This window comes from Rhinolophus ferrumequinum, chromosome 26, assembly GCF_004115265.2.
Source record: "Rhinolophus ferrumequinum isolate MPI-CBG mRhiFer1 chromosome 26, mRhiFer1_v1.p, whole genome shotgun sequence".
In the NCBI taxonomy this organism is placed as follows: Eukaryota; Metazoa; Chordata; class Mammalia; order Chiroptera; family Rhinolophidae; genus Rhinolophus; species Rhinolophus ferrumequinum.
In genome coordinates this window covers 9,935,092-9,959,606 of record NC_046309.1, presented here as the reverse complement: position 1 = coordinate 9,959,606, position 24,515 = coordinate 9,935,092, and the positions used below count along the sequence as shown (strand labels likewise).

At 37.4% G+C, this 24,515-nt stretch overlaps 1 protein-coding gene across 6 annotated transcripts in view; it reads left to right on the top strand.

The window, feature by feature from the left end:
• Positions 1 to 22,222, top strand: part of LUC7L2 (LUC7 like 2, pre-mRNA splicing factor) — a 59,723-nt gene extending 37,501 nt beyond the window's left edge. For 5 of the 6 annotated variants that reach the window (XM_033099242.1, XM_033099240.1, XM_033099241.1 and 2 more), the window contains 5 exons: positions 2,690 to 2,866; positions 4,096 to 4,187; positions 6,359 to 6,388; positions 16,870 to 17,061; positions 20,907 to 22,222. In XM_033099242.1, the coding sequence (XP_032955133.1) occupies positions 2,690 to 2,866; positions 4,096 to 4,187; positions 6,359 to 6,388; positions 16,870 to 17,061; positions 20,907 to 21,084 (669 nt within the window). In that variant the 3' untranslated portion in view covers positions 21,085 to 22,222. The remainder of the gene's footprint in view (positions 1 to 2,689; positions 2,867 to 4,095; positions 4,188 to 6,358; positions 6,389 to 16,869; positions 17,062 to 20,906) is intronic. The other variant, XM_033099237.1, reaches the window with a different exon arrangement.
• The last annotated feature ends 2,293 nt before the right edge of the window (positions 22,223 to 24,515 follow it).

The following is a 24,515-nucleotide window of genomic DNA, read 5'->3' as shown; positions in this document are numbered from 1 at the left end:
TGGAGCCTCCTGTCATTTTTCCTCCACAGCCCAGCTCACAATCTGATGTCCTGCAAACAAAGTCTGTTTTGTTTAGCCCAACTGATGTTTTTTTTAGAAAATTGCCTTCAGATGGGATTGTACTCTCTGCTTTTGCAGTTGTCGTCATTGCTTCTGTGTCATGCAGCTGGGTTTAATTTGTCATTGTAGCATCTTAAAGTAGAAGCTTACTGTGTTTCCCCAAAAATAAGACCTAGCGGACCATCAGCTCTAATGCATCTTTTGGAGCAAAAATTAATATAAAACCCAGTCTTGTTGTACTATAATATAAGACTGGTCTTATATAATAAGATGGGGGCATGCTGTACGGTAATGTAATTCCTGGAAAACAAAGTTATAAAACAGTAAGAAAAGTTAACACGTTACTAATTCTATATTAAATAGCCCCTTACGCCTATGTAAGGAGAGGCTGTCCACTCAGGACCAGCCTGCACACGATGATCCACACGATGAATGCGTAGGCGATGGTGATCATGGCGCAGGAACGTCTCCTGCGGTTCTTGCTGCACGTCACTAGGTTTCCACACACAGACACACATAAACGCAGATAAGTTGATTAACTGTAGGGCATGAAGGTTATTTACTGTTCATTAAGTGGAAGTGGCTCGTCACCAAGGTCTTCATCCTGTCATCTTCACGTGAGGAGGCTGAGGAGGGACTGGTCTGGCTGACTCGAGGGTGGCAGGGGCAGTGGACGGGGGGGCAGAAGACAGGCAAACTGGGGGCATCTGTGGAATCACACCATAGTTTTTGGCGGACCGTTTTGCTTTTTCATTTCTCTGAAGGTTTCCGTAAGGTACCAGTCCTTCTTCCGCTGTTTGTTTTAGTTTCAGTGCCCGTGTTGTAGAAGGGTCCGTGGTGTAAAAGAAGTCAAAAGCAGTTTTGAGTAGCGGACCCCCTTCTGCCCGAGTGTCTGATGTCAGTTTGTGTTCTGACACTGCTCCTCCTGCGTCGTCTTCCTCCTCGTCTGGCGCTGGTTCAGAAGCGCTCCTCTCCATCAAGTCTTCTTGTTAGTGCCTCGGATGTGATGTCTGTTAGCTCTTGAAATTCTCCGAGATCCTTATGTTGAAACCCTTCACCTCACCTGTTTTGTCATGTCCCCAATCTCTGTAGTGATTTCCTTTATCAGCTCTCTGGTGAATCCTGTGAAGTCATGCGCAGCATCTGGACAGATTTCTCCAGCAGGAATTGCTCGTTGCGGGCTTGATGGCTAGAACGGCCTTTTCTGTAACCACGTGCCGTGGCATCTTCAGCGGTATAATCCTAGACTTTCATGGTGTTCGATCGGGGTTCTTTCCCCTCGCGTTGACAGTCCTTTCCATAGAGCATTGTGTGTAATGAGCCTTCAAGGTCTTTGTGACCCCCGATCTAAAGGCTAAATTAAGATACTGTGTTTGGGGGCAAGTAAACCACTGGCCCGTCAATGTTGAACTCCCGGGGTCTGGGTGGCCACAGGCACTGTCTAAGCGCAAAGAACGGTAAAAGGCAGTCAGTCCCTTACTAGCAGGGGACTTCCTGACGTCAGAGCATTGATAGAACCAATCCAGACAAAAGTTCTTGTTGTCCAGGCTGTCCTGTTGTACAACCAGAAGACTAGCAGCTGGTGTTTGTCTTCTCCCTTCGAGGCTCGGGGCAGCAGCTTGATAGATAAGGGCGGTCCTGATCAGAAACCTGACTGCATTTGCACAAATCTCCAAAAAAAAAATTGCCAATATATTTTAAATCTTCATATAAATGGGCCCACGCAGTTCAAACCCATGTTTTTCAAGAATCAGCTGTACATAGTAGCTTAGTATCTTTAGCCTATTATGTATTATCAGTTGATTTTTACTAAGGACAGTGCATCAAAAAATTTACTTGCTCATTATAGATTGTGTTTATCTGCACATAGTAGAAAACTTATAATGGCTTAACCACAGAAGGGTTTTATTTTTCTCATTTAATAAATATTCAAGGTTAGGGAGGTTAGGCTGGTGCAGCAGCTCCATGATGACTTCTGGCATACAAGCTACTCTAGCTTTATGTTCATTCATGCTTAGCTCTATGGATTCATCTTTATACTCATCAATTTGCAGTAGCAATATGGCCACTAAGCCTGAAGCCTTTTCTCTATGTGCAAGTAGAAAGAGGAGGATTAACAAGGCACAAAAATTTAATCGATTTGCCTTTGTGTCATACATTTGTGTTTTCCTTTTTGAAATTGTTTTACTTTGAAGTATTTTTGAAAAGTAAAATAGTATAAAGAATCCCACATATCCTTCACCCGCAGTCCCCAAGTGTTAACATTTTACATTTCCTTTATCATTCTCGTGTGTCTTTCAACTATTTAACAGTAAGTTGCAGATATATGATGCCTCCTTATCCCTAAATACTTCAGTGTGTATTTCCTAAAACAAGGATATTTTATTACATAATCACAGTACAACTATCTGAATCAAAAGATATTTGAGGCTCTGATATTTTATCTCCAGTGGAGCAGTCCAGAGGACAGAAGATGAGGGTAATGGGAAATCTGTAATTTGCATGACAAAATAGCCATGCTTTAGTGTATCCATGAGAAAATATTTTTGGTGTAAACATAGTATATTTTCTTCAATTGTATGACTTTCAGTGAGGTTTACATGACATTGTTTTTCTCACTTTTGTTTAGGAAGTTTATCGGAATTCTATGCCAGCTTCCAGTTTCCAACAGCAGAAACTCCGAGTCTGTGAAGTCTGCTCTGCATATTTAGGTCTTCATGATAATGATAGGCGACTGGCTGATCATTTTGGGGGTAAACTGCACCTGGGATTTATTGAAATAAGAGAGAAGCTTGAAGAATTAAAGGTACATTGGTAAATTAATATCACTCACTTTATCCAACTTAGCCACTCATGCTTTTGATCTGTATTGTCTTTTTGTATAGTATTCTTGACTGTGATTCTCTTAACAATTCATATTGAGTAGTGTAGGATTTTAATGGAGATGATAGCTGGTTTAATGGATGATATCTAAGAAATAGACCTTTAAATACTTAACCCATCATGGAGGCAGTAATTTGTGTTGAATGTGTTAAATTAGGAATCTTGCGAACTGAGTTGTAAACTAATTCTTTTACACAGAGTCCCCTAAATTTTTTATTTTTTTCTGTGACATTAATAATTATAATACTTGAAAGGAAGGTTGAGAAAATGAGTCCAATATTTATTTGAAATATTTTGCAGTTATTCACTAAATAGCAAGCTTGTATGACTTAAGGTTTTATTTTACATTTCTGCCCCCATTTCAGAAGGGTTTAGAATGAAACCTATTTTAAAAAGGACAGTCACTGTCACTTAAATATGTAGGCTATTGTGAGAAAGGCAACACAGTTTTTACTCATCTGCTGAGTGCTTTTGAGAAGAGAAAAGCAAACAAAAAAAGGTATTTCTGAGGAGGTATACACAAGCAGAGTCAGTGGATATTGTAGTTAACAGTGAGTTCTCAGTATTCTGAGTAGCTAGAATGATCTTCAGTTCAGTTTTTTTAAATGATGACTTTTACTACAGCAAATGGTTATTGGACTCTTAAGTTAAAACTCAAAAATGGTACCTTTTTGGGCGTCTTTGCAAATATAAACCTAGCAACAAAACTGTTGACGTTTTACTAGTGTTTTTAAAAGCAACATCAGGATGATAATTGGAAGTGACAGAAGATATTTCTTTATTGGAAATCAGAGCATGGGAACTTGTAGTGATATGTAATGGTTGATTTCTTAGAAAAATACAAAATAATACTAGAAAACATTCAGAGGAGAAAAAGCTTAACAGAAGTGATGTAAAAATATGAAAAAGTCATAGGTAATGAAATTTTTAAAAAGTTCCCCAAAAGGGGAAAAGATTTTGAAAACCAGACTCATAAGCCTAATGATTACAACTGTCAAAACTTCAAATTGAATTGTTCGTAAACAGATTTTAATGTTACTGGTGTAATATGGGAAACCAGATATGGTCAAGTGTAGGATAATGCTCACTAAGAATAGGCCCAGTAAATAATGCTCCTCATTTATATTATTTAAAATGTCATTGTTTTTGAAGAGAGTTGTAGCTGAGAAGCAGGAGAAAAGAAACCAGGAACGCCTGAAGAGAAGAGAAGAAAGGGAGAGAGAAGAAAGGGAGAAGCTGAGGAGGTATGGAGTAATGAGTTGAATAGTCCACCTGTCTGAGGTTGAATATCCCTTGGTTCTAAAAAGAGATGTGATAAGCACAAGATGTTAAAAAATCTGGACATGGGAAATTTTTGTTTACTCTTTAAAATGTTACCATGCAAAACAGTGTTTATACAAGTAAGTTAGCTTGTGGCCATTTAAGTCGAGGTGGTTTCCTTCATAATGTATGGAAGACGTAATAAACAGTGCTTTACATACATCTTTGTTTTGTAAGATAAATAACAAACTTTTGTTTAGCCCTCTGATTTTCATAGTGGGCTATATTTGGACCAGGTTGGCATAGAACTGTATTTTTATGGTATATTTTATAATTGATAAAAGGTTTGATTATTTTATATTGTATTTTCATTCTATACTTCTTCAATTCTAGGATCTATAAGCTATTAAAAATTTTATTAATTTAATAATAGACAAATGTACATAATTATTTTTATATTGTTATTCACTAGTTGATAGAATCCTATAAATCTTCGTATTTAGAATGTTTGAATGTTCTGAGTCACTTTTACCCATTGGCAACAAATTGCATGGCATTGTGATAGCCATGTTCTTTGTACCTTATGTTCATATTTTCTTTAACAACGTTAGGATGGACAGGTGTGCCACACAAGATTTACCTATTCTAATTTCTAGTGTTTCCTTAATTGTATCTCTGAAATTTAAATAACTTCTCTTCAGCAGATGTTGTGCCTGTGTTAATCAAAACCCTTTATAATATGTGGTAGGTCATGCCAACTTCCTCCAAGCTTTGAGCACTATATAGTCAGTCTATTCTGAGATGTTTAAACTGACTTCATTTGTGTTTCATCACTTATAGCAGATAATTTTTTTGCACTGAAATACAAAATGAAACAAAGCTGTATGTGGACATCTTCCTTTTTAGGGGAATTGCTGTTATTCTGTTATTTGTTCATTTGCCATAAATTTTACCTCAAAGCTTTATCTCTGTTCTGTTTTGTGTATACTAAGATTCTATGGTAATATTGCCCAGTATTATAATATTTAAGACAATGTAAATGGCATTGGAAATCTCAGCTTAAAGTTAAAATTTAACTGAAATGAGTCAAATTAGAATAAAAAGTCTTTGCCGAACTACATTTTCACAACTGTAGATGTCGTTAGTCCTTTGTTACCATCTGGCAAATTTCTTTCAACATTGGTTATAAAATGTAATGACTTTCAGAAATGATTTTTAAAAGAAATTTTTTTAATTTACCTGTAACTTGAGGAAATATTGTAACTAAGTATGGAAGACGAAGAAATTACAAATGAGTTAAAAATTAGACAAGATGGGATTCCACCTATGGTAGTGAAAAAGGTAATGATAAAAATTACTGTCACTTACTGTGCTTAATATGTGCCATAATATGTGAGAAGGATTTACTATATTCATCTAATCCTTACCATTCCCCTGTGAAATTTACATTACTATCCCTTTTTTTACAAATGACAAACTAAGCTGAGGGAAGATAATACAATCTACCTAGGTCACAGATATTAGGGGAGGAACCAGAGTTAAAACTTACTTCAGGCTGAGTCCACAGCCATGCTATATATTCTCCACACAAAAAAATCCCTGTGACTTACTGGTAACCATAATATTAGCTATTACTATTTATTGAGTATTAATTGTGTGCAGGAAATATGAAGAATATTTATATAAGAGTGTCATGTGTTGTGTTAAGAAACATGTTGTAAGGTAGAATTGGGTGTTCTACGGATTATAGTATGAAATTGTCGATCCAAAGTGTGTGCATCTCAGATCCTAGAAATTTTACTCTGTTCCCAGAGAGAAAGAAAGATTGACAGAGATATACGTAACAAAGAATTTTTTCCTAGCTGGGAAGTGGTTTCTGGAGAATTAGTGAGTTGTAATGTACTGTTTTTCAGTCTTCTAGAAGCGTGTTCTTTTTTAAGAACTAGGTATCCTAGTTAAGGGAGCTCATACGCCAAGGTGGGGAAGTCTGTAGAATTTGTGGTGCATTTAGGAAAAATTTGTGTGCCTTATATTTATAATACGTGCCTTATATTTAAAGATCAATATAAAAAATAGGTATCAGAAAAATTTAATTTTAACAGCACATTGTACTTATTCTCACTTATTCTAAAAATAGATTTTTTTTCCCCCTTAGGTCTCGATCACATAGCAAGAATCCCAAAAGGTAGGTGTTATACAAGTATTAACTAGTAAAGCTGTGTTTTTCAAAGGTCGTTTTTGTAGACGAAATATCTTTATAAAATGAATGAGAATTAATGGATTAGTACTCTTCTTTTGTAGTTCAGGTTTGAGCAATGTCATTTGAAAAGAAATTGGTTAGGAGATATGCATGAACTATAGTTTAGCTGTAATTTTACTCTGATAAAGAGTAAAATTATACACAGTGCCCTGGAATTAGAAGGAAAGCTAAAAATATTTCAGAATATTTCTTTAAAATCTTCTTTAGAAGCTCACGGTAAATATGTGACGAGATTTATTTTTTAAAAATCAGTTTGGGTGGTACATCTAAGAAACACATTCTAAGAGGTTGTACCTGTTGAGAATAAGTAGGTTGAATAGTGGCGTACATTTTTGATTGAGGGCTCCATGAGGGCTGTTAGGGAAACTAAAATGTTTAGTTTATGTCCCGATCTTGACATTAATTGAGTTTATTACTTATCCCTTTATATGTTATAAAGCTTTTTGATCACAAAATCTTCAAAGGGGTCACTTAAGGGTCAGCCTTAAAGAGGAAGAAGACAAGATAACGCTTTCTTTTGATCTTTAATATTTGGGGGATTTTTAACATCTTTTTTTATAGTTTATACTAGCAACTGGTAATTTTTTTTCCTCTATCTAAGGTGGGAAAACATGGTGTGCTTCATGTTAATTCTTCACTTGCCATTCTCATTCTTATCATTAAGCCTTTCTTGTGAATTTATTCCAGCCTAGAATCCCTTTCTCATTCTTTTTCAAATCTTACCAGTCCTCTTATTTAAATCACATCATTTTGAAACTTCTGAGTATTCTTAACTCTAAAGAGTAACTATTTCCCAAGAACTTTGCCCTGTAAACTAAAGCATTTGTCCTTACGAAAACCGTTACATTTCTTGTAGATGCCCATTTCTGTTAGATACCGCTTAGTGCTTTTCAGAATCTTTTCTATGGTTTTTCTGCTTAAAACACTAAAAAAAAAAACAAAACAAACCTAAGCTATTAGTAAATACGTTCAGTTGTGTTAGCAAATTTATATTGTTGTTGAGTTTCTCAAATCTAGAAAGAGAAGCAGAAACATTAAGTGGTGATACTATTCTTGTTTACTGGTTGATTACTGCAGTCTGGTCCCCTTGTTGACAAAGATGTTTAAAGTATTTGTACATAGAATCTATTTAGATATTCCACCCAGAAGTTTAATTTCTGCCACTTCTTGGTGTTACGATAGCCTCTTAACTGGTCTCATTATTTCTGTGCTTGCCCACTCCCCTTCTCCACCTCAGTCTGTTTTTCATACATCAATCAGAATGAGATTTTTAAAAATTGATATAAATCATGTCAGCTCTTCCGGAGGTATTCCATTTCAGTCACAGAAGCTGAAATCCTCACCATAGCTTTTTGTAAAAAATAATTTTTACTTTTCAATTACAGTTTACATACAATATTATATTAGTTTCAGGTGTACAACATAGTGATTAGAGATTTATATACCTTACGAAGTGATCACCCCGGTAAGTCTAGTACCCATCTGACACTATATGTAGTTACTACAGTATTATTGACTATATTCCGTATGCTGTACTTTACATCCCCATGACTGTTCTTACAACTCGCAATTTGTATACTTCCTTATCCCGTCACCTTTTTTACCCACCCCCTCAACCCTCCTCTCAGCTGGCAACCATCAATTTGTTCTCTGTATCTATGAGATTGTTTCTGTTTTGTTCGTTTTACAATCCACATGTAAGTGAAATCATATGGTATTTGTCTTTTTCTGACTTATTTCACTTAGCATAGTATGCTCTAGGTTCATCCATGTTGTCACAAATGGTAATATTTCATTCTTTTATATGGCTGAGTAATATTCCATTGTATATATGTACCACATATTTTATCCATCTATCTGTCAGTGGACACTTAGGTTGCTTCCATATCTTGGCTGTTGTAAATAGTGCTGCAGTGAACATAGGGGCACATATATCTTTTCAAAGTAGTGTTTTGGATTTCTTCAGATCAGTACCCAAAAGGGGGATTGTTGGGTCATCCGGTAATTCTATTTTTAATGTTTTGAGGAACCTTCATACTGTTTTCCATAGTGGCTGCACCAATTTACAATCTCACCAGCAGTGCACAAGGGTTCCCTTTTCTCCGCATCCTCTCCAACACTTGTTTATTTATTGATGATAGCCATTTTGATAGGTGTGAGGTGATGTTTCATTGTGATTTTAATTTGCATTTTCCTGATAATTAGTGAAAACAAGTTCTCACATGTTTATTGGCCATCTGTATGCCCTCTTTGAAGAAATGTATATTCAAGCCTTCTGTCCATTTTTTAATTGGATTGTTTGGTTTTTGTGGTGTTAAGTTGTATGAAGTCTTTATATATTTTGGATATTAACCCCTTATTAGATGTATCATTGGGGAGTATATTCTCCCATTCAGTAGGTTGTCTTTTTATTTGTTGATGGTTTCCTTTGCTGTGCAAAAACTTTTTAGTATGATACAGTCCCATTTGTTTATTTTTTCTTTTGTTTGCCTTGCCAGGAGACATATTCAGAAAATACTGCTAAGAGCAATGTCAAAGAGTTTACTGCCAAATTTTCTTCCTGGAGTTATATGGTTTCAGATCTTACATTTAAGTCTTTAATACATTTTGAGTTTATTTTTGTATGTGATGTAAGGGAGTGGTCTGGTTTCATTTTTTTGCATGTAATTGTACAATTTTCCCAGCACTATTTATTGAATAGACTGTCTTTACCCCTTTGTATAGTCTTGACTCCTTCCTCATAAATTGACCATATAGACATAAGTTTATTTTGGGGATCTCTATATCAGGTAGCATGATACCTCCAACTTTATTCTTTCCCAAGATTGCTGTGGCTATCTTTTGTGGTTCCATATAAATTTTAGGATTATTTGTTCTAGTTCTGTGAAAAATGCCATTGGTAGTTTGATAGGGATTGCATTGTATCTGTAGATTGCTTTGAGTAGTGTGGACATTTTAACAATGTTAATTCTTCCTATTCATGAGCACAGTATATACTTCCATTTTTTTACATCTTCATTTTCTTTCTTCAGCGTCTTAACAGTTTTCTGAATACAGATTTTTAACCTCCTTGGTTAAATTTATTCCTAGGTATTTTACTCTTTTTGATGCAATTGGAAATGGGATTGTTTTCTTAATTTACCTTTCTGATAGTTTGTTATTGGTGTATAAAAATACAACTGATTACTGAATATTCATTTTGTATTCTGCTACTTTACTGAATTCATTTATTCTAATAGTTTTTCTGTGTGTAATCTTTAAGGTTATCTATATATAGTATCACATCATCTGCAAATAGTGACAGTTTTACTTCTTCCTTTCTAATTCAGATGCTTTTTATTTCTTGTCTGATGTCTGTGATCAGGACTTCTAATACTGTACTGAGAGAGTTTTTATCATAACGGATGTTGGATTTTGTCAAATGCTTTTTCTGCATCTGTTGATGTGATCATATGTTTTTATCCTTCATTTTGTTTATGTGGTGTGTCATGTTAATTGATTTGTGGGTATTGAACCAGCCTTGCATCCCTGGAATAAATTGCACTTGATCATGGTGTAGGATCTTTTTAATGTATTGCTGAATTTGGTTTGCTAATATTTTGTTGAGAATTTTTGTATCTGTGTCCATCAGGGATATTGGCCTATACTTTTCTTTTTTGTAGTGTCTTTGCCTGGTTTTGGTTTCAGGGTAATGATGGCCTTGTAAAATGAGTTTGAGAGTCTTCCCTCCTCTTCAGTTTTTTTTTTTTTTTTTTTGTAATTTGAAAAGGATAAGTATTAATTCTTCTTTGAATATTTGGTAAACTTCTCCAGGGTTTTTGTTTGTTAGGAGTTTTTTGATTACTGGTTCGATTTTGTTAGTAGTTATTGCTCTGTTCAGATTTTTTGTTTCTTCCTGATTAGCCTTGGAAGATTGTATGTTTCTAGCAGTTTATGTATTTCTTCCAGGTTGTCCAATTTGTTGGAATATAATTGTTCATAGTATTTCCTTATACTCCTTTGTATTTCTGTGGTGTTGTCACTTTCCTTTCACTTATGATTTTATTTATTTGGGCCCTCTCTTTTTTTTTGATGAGCCTGGCTAAAGGTTTATCAATTTTTTTTATCTTTTCAAACAACCAGTTTTTGGTTTCATTGATCTTTTCTATTGTTTTTTCAGACTGTTTCATTTATTTCCTCTCTAATCTATATTATTTCCTTTCTTGTGCTCACTTTGGCTTCATTTGTTCTTTTTCTAGTTCCTTTAGGTGTAAGGTTAGATTGTTTATATGAGATTTTTGTTTCTTGGGGTACTCCTGTATTCCAATAAATTTCCCTTTTAGAATTGCTTGGCTGTGTTGCATAGGTTTTGGGTTGTTGTGTTTTCATTTTCATTTGTCTCAGGATATCTTTTGATTTCTTCCTTGATCTCATTGTTAACCCCGTCATTGTTTAGTAGCATGTTATTTAACCTGTATGTGTTTGTGTATTTTTCAGTTTTCTTCTTGTAATTGATTTCTAGTTTCATTACATTGTGATCAGAGAAAATTTATGTAAGCTTGTTTTGTGGCCTAACAGGGTCTATCCTGGAAAATGTTCTGTGTGCACTTGAAAAGAATGTATATTCTGCTTTTGGGTGAAATGTTCTAAAAATACCTATTAAGTCCATCAAGTCTAATGTATCATTTAAGGCCACTGTTTCCTTGTTGATTTTCTGTCTGGATGATCTATCCATTGATGTCAATGGGATGTTATAGTCCCCTACTATTGTCTTACTGTTGATCTCTCCCTTTACATTTGTCAATATTTGCTTTATATATTTAGATGTTCCTATGTTGGGTACATAGATGTTTACAAGAGTTACATATCCTCTTGTAGGATTGATCCCTTTATTATTATGAAATGCCCTTCTTTGTCTCTCATTACAACCTTTGTCTTAAAATCTGTTTTGTCTGATACAAGTATAGCTACCCCAGCTTTTTTTTTTTTTTTCCCCATTTCTATTTACATGAAATATCTTTTTCCATCCCTTTACTTTCAGTCTGGGTGTGTCTTTTGATCTGAAGTGGGTCTCTTGTAGGCAGCATATGTACAGGTCTTGTTTTTTTCCCCATTCAGCCATGCTATGTCTTTTGATTGGAGGATTTGGTCCGTTTACATTTAAGGTAACTATCAATAGGTATGAAGTTATTGGCATTTTAGTAATTGTTTTCTGATTGTTTTTGTAGTTCCTCTTTTATTCTCTTGCTGTGTTCTCTTGTATGTTGATGACTTTTCATAGTGTTGCATTTGGATTCTTTTCTCTTTATTTCTTGTATATCTCATAGATTTTTGGTTTGTGGTTACCATTTGTTTCATATATACCAAGCTATGTTTATAGCAGTCTATTTTAAGTTGATGGTCGCTTAAGTTTGAACACATTCTAAAATCACTACAATTTTTACTCACCCCCTTCACATTTGTTTCTGTCATTATTTTTTACTTCTTCTGTATGTTCCTTAGTTTATTGTTGTAATTGCATATGATCTTCCTACTTTTGTCTTTTAACCTTGATACTAGCTTTACAGTTGGTTGATCACTGCTTTTATTATTTGCCTGTCAGTGAGAATTTTTTTTTCTTTCCTATATTTTCTTATTCATATTTATTCTTTTTCTACTTAAAGAAGTCCCTTTAATATTTCTTGTAGTACTAATTTAGTGTTGATGCACTTTAGCTTTGTCTTGTCTGGGAAACTCTCCTTTGATTGAGAGCCTTGCTGAGCAGAATAATTTCGGTTTTTACATTTCATCATTTTGAATATTTTGTGCCATTCCCTTCTGTCCTGCAAAGTTTGTTGAAAAATCACCTGATAGCCTTATGGGAGCTTCTGTGTATGTAACGAACTGCTTTTCTCTTAACTTTTAAGATGTTCTTTCTATCTGAAACTAACATAATAGTGTGTATATCAACTGGAACTGAAAATTTAAAAATTTTAAAGACCTCTGTCTGTCTTTAACCTTTCATTTTAATTATGATGTGTCTTGGTGTGGGCCTCTTGGGGTTCACCTTGTTTGGGATTCTGTACTTCCTGGACTTTGCCAGATTAGAATTTTTCAGTCCTTATTTCCTCAACTTGGATTTCAATTTCTCTCTCTCTCTCTCTCTCTCTCTCTCTTCCGGTGCCCCTGTAATACAAATGTTGGTATGCATGATATTGTCCCAGAGGTCACAAACTATTCTCATTTTTTAAAATTCATTTTTCTTCTTGTATTTTTGATTGGATGTTTTCTATATTCTTCATTTCAGTGATTGTTTTCTTCATTTCTGACTGTTTATTTTTTTTGTTTCCTATACCCTTTTTTTTATGTTTTCTAACACTTGAAGTTCTAACTGCATCCATATGTTCTTCCCCAAAGTTCATTGAACATCCTTATAACCAGCGTTTTGAACTCCATATCTGGTAGATTGCTTGTCTCCATTTCATTTCGTTCTTCATATGGAGTTTTGTCCTCTTCTTTCATTTGGGACATGTTTCTTTGTCTCCTCATTTCGGCTGACTCCCTGTCTTTGTTTCTATATATTAGGTAGATCTGCCATGTCTCATGGTGTTGAGAGAGTGGCCTTTAGAAGCTGTCTCATGGGGCCCCGTGGCACAGTCTCCCTGGTCACCTGATCTGGGTGCTCCTGGTGTGTCTCCTGTGTGGGTTGTGTGCCTTCTTATTGTAGCTGGGTCTCAATTGCTGCTAGCACATCAGTTGGTGGGACTGACTGGCTGTGTGGGCTGCCCATGATTACAGCCGACAAGCTGTTATTCAGGGGCTAACCCCACAGAGCAGGAGTTGCTTTAGTGGGGCTCTAGTGCTGTCTGAAGCCAGGTCACTGGGTATGTTGGGTCTGGAACCCTTTGGGAGAAGCTCCAGTTTAGGACATGGTCAGCTGCTGCTTTTGCCAGCTTTGGGGCCACTTGGTAGGAGCTACAAACTGATACGCAGTAGGTTGTACTGGGCTTGGAGGCTCTTGGAAGCTGGACTGTGGACGAGGGCCAGCTGCCGCTTCTGCCAGGCTTGCAGGTGCTTAGTTAGAGCTACATTACAGGCCAATCCTGGCCACTGCTTATGCCAGATTTGGGGCCACCTGATGGGAGTAACAATGCAAGCTGAGACCGGTCGCCTCTTGTGCTGGGCTTGAGACCTGCTTGCTGGGAGCTACAATGCACATCAAGACTGCCTGCTGCTGTGAGGGATTTGTAGGCTTTTGAGGAAGTCTGCAGCGCAAGCCTAGGGCATCCACCACTCGTGTAGGATTTGTGGTCTTTTGAGTGAGTCTGCAGCACGAGTTGATGCAGGCCACTCCTGTGGAGGAACCGCTGGAAGAGGCTTGGGCTTGTGAGTATGTTGGCTGTGTCGAGGTCTCAGGGTATCACCAGGATGGGGGTAAACAGTGCTAGCCAGGTTAATGGAGAGCACAGAAATGGCGCCTGCCAGTGTTTCCACCCCTGGAGAGAGTTTCCCCAACCCCTGCCCCTCCAGCCCTCACCCTGAAGGTAGTCACTTCAGTTCCTCTCTGTGTGTCCCTGGTGCTTTTCGAGCTGCTGCTCCTGCACTGGAGCTCAGAGTTAGTGATTCTGCAGGCCCTTTAAGAGCAGTGCCTTGGTCTCTAGTAGCCCTTTGTCTTTCTTGGATACAACAAGCTCGCTTGTTTTCACAGCCAGATGTTATGGGGAGCCTAATGTCAGGCTGGGACCCCTCTCTCCTCAGAAGGAATCTCTGCAGCTGAGATACCTTTCTGTTTCATAATTGCCACACCATAGGTGTGGAACCTGCCCGTTCCAAGTCTCTACTAGGTTTGAAGTGGCTTTTATATCCTTGGTTATAGGACTCTGTTGAGCGTGTCTTCAGATGGTTGTCAGTGATGGTTGTTCTGTAATGTAGTTGTAATTTTGATGTTATCGTGGGAGGAGTTTACCTACTCCACTATCTTGAACAGAAGTCTTCTTCCCATAGCACTTGGGGGGGGGGCGGTTACAATTTTTATTTGACGATCAGCAGTTCTTACCCACATTAACTGTTCGTAGATTTTTGAAAATGGTAGCAGGTACAGTAGTACCTCGGTTTTCAAACATCTCCGTCGACAAACATTTCGGTTTACGAACATCGTAAACCCAGAAGTAAATGCTTTGGTTTTCGAGCACGCCTCGGAAGTCGAACATGTCACTTGGCTTCCGCTAAGGGCAAGATCCTGAGGTCTAGCTGTTGGCTGTTTTCGAACGTTTCAGAACTCGAACAGCCTTCCGGAACGGATTACGTTTGAAACCCGAGGTACCACTGTACATAGGTTACCAGCGTATAGAGCTTGTTTGGTGCATCTTCATCTTCATTACTTTTTTTGGACAACCACACCTGGATACAGTATGGGACATTCCTTATTCCTTTGGCCCAGATGGCTTTGTTGAGCCTGCTGTTAATGCGTACATATGGAGTGCCCCAGGGGCACACTTCTTGAAACCCACTCCATGGAGACACTTGTGAATGTTGATGGTGTATTCTCTGGCCACTACCTCGTTGATGGCAGAATGGTCCTCTGCTACTCACTACCCTTCTTTGTAGGAGTCGTTCTGCCTGGCCCAAGGTGGAACAAAAGTCACCGTAGCTTTTAAGGTGATCAATCTGCCCAGGGTAGTTACAGTGTATGTCTTGTCTCTGCACATTTATTTATAGCTCTTTTTCCCTGTGTGTAATTTATCATTGAGAACATCGTGGTTTGAATGATAAAGTACTTGCTCATCCTGTCTGTAAGACACCCAGAATTACTCCCCGTTCCTCACTTCATTCCTGCCTCCCAGGTCTCTCCCTTCAACGTGCTGAGCTTTCTCCCACCGCAGGGCCTTTGCACCTGTGTGTCCTCTACCTGAAGCACTCTCCTCTGAGGTGATTGATGAGCTGATTCCCGTACTTCACGCTTAATGCTATCCTGTCAGGAAAGCCTACCTTGCCTATTCTAGATAAAAGATTACCACCTCGTTTCTCTTTCCTTTTTTACCCTTCTTAGTATATCATTTCTTTACCTGACCTATCTTTATTTACTGCCTATATAACTGTGTAGACATCTTTCTGGAGGATATGCTCCATGAGGCTAAGGACTTGGTTTGCTACTCAGTCTCCCCAGTACCTAGAACAACACAATCGGCACCCAGTAAATATTTTTTGAATAAATGAATAACTTGTCTAGAATTTTTAAAAAGAATGAAATTATACATTGCAAGCAATAGATTCATTATAATAGCTCAGAAAAAATAAAATTAAAAAAATAAATAAATAATAGCTCAGAATGAGTGGTTAAATTATCATTTGGAAAAACTTGTATTAAATAAATTTTATGTTCTTTTACCCCTGCCTTTTTTCAGAAATATTGTATTCAGTTATGGAAATATTCTATTCAACTCTCGTTGATATTTTGTCCTCAAAATGGGCCTTTGATTGACAATAATGTTGACATATGCTGAATGCTTTTAAACTTCACTTAACAAAATAATCATTTGAAAATAATCTGTTTGTAAATTGTATCACCTGAATCACATGCTTTTGAACTTACTGTCAAATTAAGTAACTCTTTTAACAAAATTGCATACCTTTCTTCCCCGTTGTTTTTCCTCACATGTTCTCTGTTCTGTGCATTTGTCGTTCCCCACCTCACACACACACACACACATACACACGTACAGCAGTTAGTCTTGTGACACAGTGGAGGCTACAGTAGTGTTTTTCCTTCTCGCTGCTTCAAAATGTTTTTCCCTCTCTGTACTCATACACTCGTCGTAAATGCATTTTTTTTCCAATTTAAGTAAAATTGTCTAAAATGGTATATGCATGTTAGTTTTTTTCTTCCAATTAAACTATGTACCACTTGAATAGAGAACTGTCTTACTGTGTTTTGATTATACTGTGACTAGGCATATTGTGAACATTCAAATTTATTCTGATGGTCACATGACCTCTGTAATTCAGAGAATTAGTAACTTATTCTAAACAATAGTCTTTCTCATACTTCTCCCTTCTATCCATGTCCATCAGATACATACTTTGTCTAAAGCATACTAAAAATCTTAGAAGTTGAAATGAAATTAAATCCATACAGCATCTAGATAATACAATCCCTGGTGTGTAGTTGTGGTATAGATTGTTTCCTTAATTTTTTTATATCCTTGATGTAAATTTATACAATATTGATTAACCTTTGAGAGCTTATGCTTAATTTTTATTTTGAAATTTGTGTAGTTATTTAATATACTATCAATTTATTTTAGTGCAGATTTAGCTGACCTGAAATAGAACTATCGTTAAGTAAAGCTACTGAGGGATAGTTTCTCTTTACGAGAAATTACGAGGCATCAGTAATTGAGAAATGTAGTGCTGACAAAGCTGAAAACTAAATCAAATGTCTTTTGTAGATCCAGGTCCAGAGAGCATCGCCGACATCGGTCTCGCTCCATGTCACGGGAACGGAAGAGGAGAACTCGATCCAAATCTCGGGAGAAACGCCATCGCCACAGATCTCGCTCTAGCAGCCGAAGCCGAAGCCGCAGCCACCAGAGAAGTGGACACAGTTCTAGAGACAGGAGCAGAGAGCGATCCAGGAGGAGGTACTGAAGTGTCCGTAAAAGGATAATGAACTACCTTTATGGTTTAGAATTGGAATACTGTTGGTTTGAAACTTGCATCTGGTAATATGTACACATTTGTGTGTGGGTGTATAACATTTTTTCCCCTGATTATATGGGTAGTTCAGAAGGAATATACTTATGAGCCAGAGTAAGAAATTGGAACAAACATGTGCAGAGGTTGTTGCCTTTCTCTTCTTAGTGTGTCTTGGAAAAAGAAAGTACTTTATGGGCAAATAATTTTAGGTACCAGTAGTCTTTTCCGTATGTATTGATGAATTAGGGGCTCTGAGAAGTCCTTTCATTAAAAGAATTGTTCGGCTTTGTTTGACTTACTGTTTTCCAAACTTCTTTGAGCTGGTGCACTTTTTCAGAGCAGACACATTCTAGTATATTCTTGTTTAATCTGCACTGTAGATATGCATTATTATATACAGTTAGCTTGACAGGGCAGATTCAGAATCTTAAGGAAGTTAGGCTTCCTTGGCATGAAAATTCAAAAGGTGCATGGAAGGCAGACCCAAGCTAAAGTATATTTAAGGACCTGAATTTTTAATCAGGCCAAGAATTAGAATGTGGTGGAATCTTAGCACTCAAATTGTATAGACCAAACTCCTAAAACTCAGGTCAGATGATAGCCCTTAAGCTAGTTCATTTCTGTGGAACATAAACCATACTTAAAATTGCTTTTTTCTTGACAACTCTTCTTAAGCATATATATGATAAACATTTTTTGAGTGCCTGGTACCTACTAGTCTTAAATTTTCTATGGATTACTCCACAGAAAGTCCATGACAGAATCCACAGAAAGCCATTTAAATTTTGGTGTTTTTTTTTTTTTTGACCCTCAGCTAGCCATTCTCTGAAACCACTCACAAGCTAAGTTGGTTAATAGACTCAATCCATATTTTATTTCTTATATTCTTGCTTTATTCTAAATAGGTCCTTTTTTTCCTTTATCGAGGTTTAATTGACAAATAAAATTCTAAGATATTTAAAGTGTACATTGTGGTGATTCAGTGTACATGTGCATTACGAAAGGATTCCCACCATTAGTTAATTAACACATCCATCACCTCACGTACTTATCTTTTTTTTAGTGAGAACATTTAAGTTCTACTCTTAGCAAACCAGTAGTTCTTAAGGTGACTTTAATCACTTAGAATTGTACACTTTCTACTGTACGAGGCCTAGCAAAAAATAACAAAGAAATATAACATAGTCGAGCGACTTTTTTCACATGAGCTAGAACACAAGACCAACATCTCTGACAATAATCAGACTGGTAGAAGATGTTAGCACATTATGAAGTGCTAAACGGTATGACATAGAGCAAGTAATAAGAGTTTAGATGAGGGAAATGCCAGAGTAATGAAAAATGGCTTCAGGTAGTAGGTAAAGCTTGAATAAAGTAGGTAACATTTGAATAGGTAAAACCAGGGAGGAGAAAGATGCTACAGAGTGCGTATCAGGCACATACAGAGAATGAGCAGGGACTTTAGACGGGACAGAATTCCTGACAATGTGATTGTAGGCCTTTTGTGTCATATTCTTAAAACTGGGCACGCAGTGCCGTGCACAGAAAACTCATTTAAAAAAAATTATCCATGAGTCTTAACTGCACTGCACATTTTGGGAATCATTCTGCTGGTTGATGAAAGGTCTGGACAATTCGTCTTGAGAGCCTCCCCACCTGTCATTGTTTCTGGTGTCTGTGACCTCTTAAATGTCTTTGCTCGTGGTGAGGATGGAGGGGATGCCCCTCTGAGATTGTGTCACCCCAGTCCCTAATGCTTCCTGCGTTTGCGAAGTTGTGTAGGAAGTTTTTCCACCTTACTACATAATGCCCCTAATCTGATTTTTTCAGCATGTTCATAAAGGGATTATTTTTGTGAAACTATTGAAAGTTTTGTTTTTCTCAAGAGCACTTCTAATCTTGATACTCAAATTACTCTTTCAAAGCAACATTCTTTGTTTTTACTAAAAATTATCAGACAATTGCTATTAAAACCTATGTTGTTACATGTAAGATGACAAAGGTATTGCTACATATTTGAGTTTAATTTTCAAGGTAAAAGTCCTAGTTATGAGTCACTTATGATTTACTTTTCTCCTGTCCCGACTGAAATATTGGTTGGTCTCTGATTCAAGCAGTGTCCATCTGTGACCTTTCCCTGGCAGCAGTCAGCCTTGGTAAACGAGGGCCATTGACGTTTTTCTGCTTCCTGCTCTGTTCAGACACATACAGTGCAGACTCCAGAGTCAGACTCCTTGGGTTCGGTGGCCTTTGGCCAAGTAATCTAATTATCCCACCTTTCTTTCCCCGTCGAAGTAGAGACAGTAAAAGTACCTGCTCTGTTAGGATTATTGGCAGTTTGAGTGAAATGGTGACTGGGAACTGCTTATGTATAGGACATTCTAATCTCGCACAAAACACTCATTGATGCTCATCTCATAATCATTTTCTCAATTATTATTCCTGGCCCTCTGGGACTTACCAGCAGCTCATGTCCTTAGTTTTCGTCATCATCTGTATCTCTTCATATTCCATTCTTACAAAGACTTGTGGGTAGGATTGCTATAACCAGGTGTGCACTGTGTGATTTTTCTTTTTCACACATAATTTTTAAATTAACGTTATTAAAACCTTAATTAAGTAGAATGCTCAAAGTTGACATTATTTAATCTTTCAATCTTTTTGGTTTGATCCTCCTTTACTGTATTTCTAAAACTGAGTATAGTAGTAGTAGTTTTTTCCTGCCTTAGAAGTTGAAAGTATTACTTAATCAGGCCTGAGATCCAAATTCGGAACATGGGTTAAATGAGATAATTATGTAAAAGTACCATGTCACCTGTAAAGAACAAAATAAATGTAATATATGTTACTGATTTATTCTAGATGTTGAAAATATAGAAGATTCCATATTAATTCTGACCCCATAATGTCCTTTGGTTTTCCTTCTGATTGAATCTTTGATATGAGCTTGTTTTGTTATTATTTGCCGTATTGAAGTTGGGTGTGGGAACAGAGAAGGTGGCATTAACAAACAGTTTTGGTTAATCGATTTATTATAATGTGGTCATTTTTCTCTGTTTTCCATTCTGATTTTTTTTCTGTTGGTTGAATGAGCTAACTCAGGAGGAGTAAAGCAGATTTTTAAAATAATAAATGGTTCTTTAAAACCATGTCATTAATTGAGTAGTTCTCTTATCTAAGTCAAGTGTTGGGAAACTGTTGCCTGCAGGCCACCTCTGGCCCCCTATATTATTTTTGTATAGACAGCGAGATTTGAATGGTTTTCACATTGTTAAAGGGTTGATGAAAAGAAAAGAAAGCATATACCACAGAGACTGTATGTGACCTCAACACTGAAAATATTTACACTCTGGCCAGACAACAAAGAAAAAAAGGTTTGCTGACCCTCTGTGTAAGGCATTGATTTCCATCCAATTTGGGATCTATATTCTGTTTTTTAATTGGATCATACTTTTTACTTTTTTAAGGTATTGTCTATATATTATTTTTATATTAAATACATTTGTTATGAATGGGAGAAGCTTTATGATTGCCTCTGAGATAGTGAGAATATTCTATAAATCACTAGTTTAGCATATGGTTTTGACCCTTAGCTATTTGCTTTCACCCATCTCCTGGTTTTAGTACCTTATCCGATATGGTAGTGTGCTTCTGTCAGAACACTGACTCCTGGCTTTCTTGGATGTATTCTGTATATCTTCAGCTATCAATACCTTAATATTTATCCGATTCTCTCATTTGGATTTTGGGTTTCCCAACACATTTTGCTCCTCAAATTAATATTTTTCAGATCCTCAAAAGAAAGATTCAGAGACCAAGACTTAGCATCACGTGACAGAGACAGGAATTCAAGAGACAGATCACCTCGTGACAGAGATCGAAAAGATAAGAAGCGGTCCTATGAGAGCGCTAATGGCAGATCAGAAGACAGGAGGAGCTCTGAAGAGCGCGAAGCAGGGGAGATATAATTAGCTGTGTACATATCCTCAATCCTTAAGCTTCCAATGGAGTTACATACTATTGTTTAGTTTACAGCTGTTCGGGGTGACACAGTAAGCAGTTCCAGACACCGGTCCAGCTAGGCTAGATGCACAGTATCTCAGTGGATCTGAACTGAACTTGCTTTCCTTGATGAAGCCTAAAACTACATCCATAATTTCTGGTGAACCTATAATACAATTCTGAACGTACCATTTTATATACAACGCTGATGTCTTTATTCTTTCTAGTAGGAGTGATAGTGAATGAATTGTTACCTGCATTGGGATTTTTTGAACATTTGTAAAATGCTGTCTTTGTTTCTAGTCCAAACAGCAGAAGCTTTGGGAATTTTCCTTTTTAATTCTTCTTCCTCTGACTTTTGTATCCCCTAGTACCTCCACCCTCTAATGATGAGAGAAGAGGGTCAGGAAGCTATGTAACTTCTATTCCCATTATTAATTAACTAGCTGATTACAGTTCAGAGCATTTATACTGGAATGTGTGCTGGAGGAATTTAAATACTGGGAGTTTTTTTGTTTGTTTAACGGTGCCTACTTAGAGTTGGAAGTTGAACAGCTATTGCATTATATACTTTGCTTTTTTTATTGAAAATTTGAGATCAAACAAGTCTTGATTTTTCTGTTCTATTGAATTGCTATGTTCAGGGTGTTTTGAAAAGGGGGGTGGGGGCAGGGACTTTTTCATAAGCACTTCTTGTTTTATTTTGTGTGTGTGGAGTATAAAGGCTACACCCTTATTGTAAAAAATAATAATAATAAAATGGAAGAAACAATCACCACCACCATCATTAAACTGTAACTTGTCTAGTAAATTGTCACTAGAACTATTTGCTGTGGGCATTTCTTCTATTCTGTTACATCATTAATAGTGCCTTACCGTGCAAGGCACCAAAGGAATAAATACACGCTTGCAAAGATTCCAGATGAACTGTTGTCCCACCGGGATCCCTTGCTGATTATATTCCAGCTACTTTGGGGCCGTTTGTAACAACCGCTATAGAGAAGGACTGGATCTGCAGAAGAAACTGGGTTTTTCATTTGTTTTCTGTTTTGTATTTCTTCTCATTCAGCAAACTGAAATAAAAACATGGTATAACCAACTTAATGAGACTAACGATTTCTGCATTGAAGAGCTGTATACCCAGTGATTTAAACAGTAGTTGGCAAGTATCACTTGTGATTCTAGAAAATCTGAGGAACAAAAATAAACATGAAGTAATGGAATTAGTGTGTGAGTGTAGTTAACGAAGATCGCTTTTCAAGAACTTTGTCTTTGTTCCCATAAGTGACATATTTGATGTTACAGAGGAATGTGGGCCTCAGAAATGGAAACTAATATTCTAAGTGATGTCATATTTACATCTAAAAGGGACACTCGCCTCATTAATTGAGGTTTTCTGCTATATTTGGTTCCACACATTGAATTTACAGTGTAATCTGAGACTCAACCTGCATCTGTGGCCCCATTCCCTTCTCTTTTTGGTGGCTGAGAAATTGCTTGGTATCTGCTCTGTTCTTAGTGGTCTGCACTGTTCTCCTATGTCCTTACAGGCACTTTGGGTTTAGTGCCTTGGGATGCAGTCGGGTGAAAAGGTTAAGCTGGTGGGTACATGGAAGACTGGGACCTGATCTGTTACGGTTAGTGACACGTCTGGGGTTGGACACCAAACTCAAATATGATGAAAAATCGGTTTCAGCATTGTGTTTGTATAATTGGCACGTAGTACTCATTCTCTGCCTAACTGTACAAAAATCTGTATCATCAGCTGTTACTGCAGTCATGATTTGTGGGCAGTGCAGACTGCCAGACCAACGGGTCAGTGGTGGCCAGTGTTGGATGTGGTCACCCTGAGCTGGGCACCGTGGTGGATCCCTTCACTGTGGTTCTTTACATGCATAATCCCACTGTAAAAACCCTTTCGAACGAGTGTATAGCTTAAATACTTCCAGTATTTAGACTTTGGGGTAAAAATCTACAATCATCCTTAAACCAGGGCAGCCGCTGGTGAGTAAGAAGAACGCTAAAATTTCCATCTTAATAGCTCTGTTTTTCCTACAGTTTTTGGTACCTTTGTGTTAGCTGGTGACTATAGTGGAAAGTGTAAGTTTAGTCACATACTTGCGGAAGCTCGTAACCCTCTGGGATGTCCTGCTTAGTTTCTCCTTCAGTAAGGCCTTCGTTTTGCTCTCTTCAGGCATTTCCCCCAAAGCTGCTTTGCCAAGCTGTATCAGCAGCAGGAACCGAAACTGAAGTAAAACCCCTCCATTTCTAAGTAGGCTTCATTTTTTAAAAACTTTCTTGCCTCTCTGATAACCCTAAAACTAATGTTTAAATTTTCCAAGTTCCCAGTTTTCCCTCCAAGAGTCTATTTGCTCATGAAGGAAGCTCAATATTATCAGTCATCAGGAAAATGCACATGCAAACCATGAGACCACCAAACACCCACAGGAATGGCTCAATGCAAAAACACTGGCGACACCAAGTGTTGATGAAAATGTGGAGCAACAGGAACTCGGGTTTTGGTAGGACTGTAAAATGGTGCAGCTGCTTTGGAAAATAGTTTGGCAGTTTCTTATAAATTAAACATATCCTTACCATAAAACCCAGTAATCCCACTCCCAGGTACCCACGAGAGATGAAAACCTATGTCCACACAAAGACTCATATGCAAATGTCCATAGCAGCTGTATTCATAATAGCCACAAATTGGAGACAACTGTAACCACCAACTAGACAAGATAAATCCTAACCCAGTCCCACAAACCAACTGATAACACACAGCAACATGAGTAAGTTGTTAAAACCTTAGACTCAGCTGAAAAAGCAGATACAAAAGAGTACTTCTCTTTCATGTGAAGTCCTAGAACAAGCTGAGCTTGAGCCATGGAGACAATACAGATTTGCTCGGGGCTGGAGGAGGGTGGGTCAACTACAGAGGGACGCAAGGAAACTTTCTAGATTGTAGGCACTATTCCCTGTCTTGATTGGCAATGATTACACAGGTGCCTATATTTGTCAAAAGGTACTCTTTGAGATCAGTGCATTTTCTTTGGTGCAAATTATACGTAAAAGTAGATTTTAAATAACATATGCTTTTCACCCCCTGGTGGCAATCTGGGCTCTCTTAGACAAGGGTTCTCCAAATGTAGTTTCTGGACCACCTGCATCAGAATCACCAAGAAAGCTGATAGAAACCTGACTTGGGGGCCCTGACCCACTGGATCAGAATCTCAGGACTTGAGGGACTGAGTTCCTTGTACTTAACAAACTGGGTGTCCAGAGCCGCTGTCAGAGGCTGGTCTCCAAGCTCCATGAAACAAGCCGCCGCCAGTGGCAGAGTTACTAGATGTTGATTTCAAACAATAGCACTTGGCAGTGCCTGCTGGGCAGAGACTAG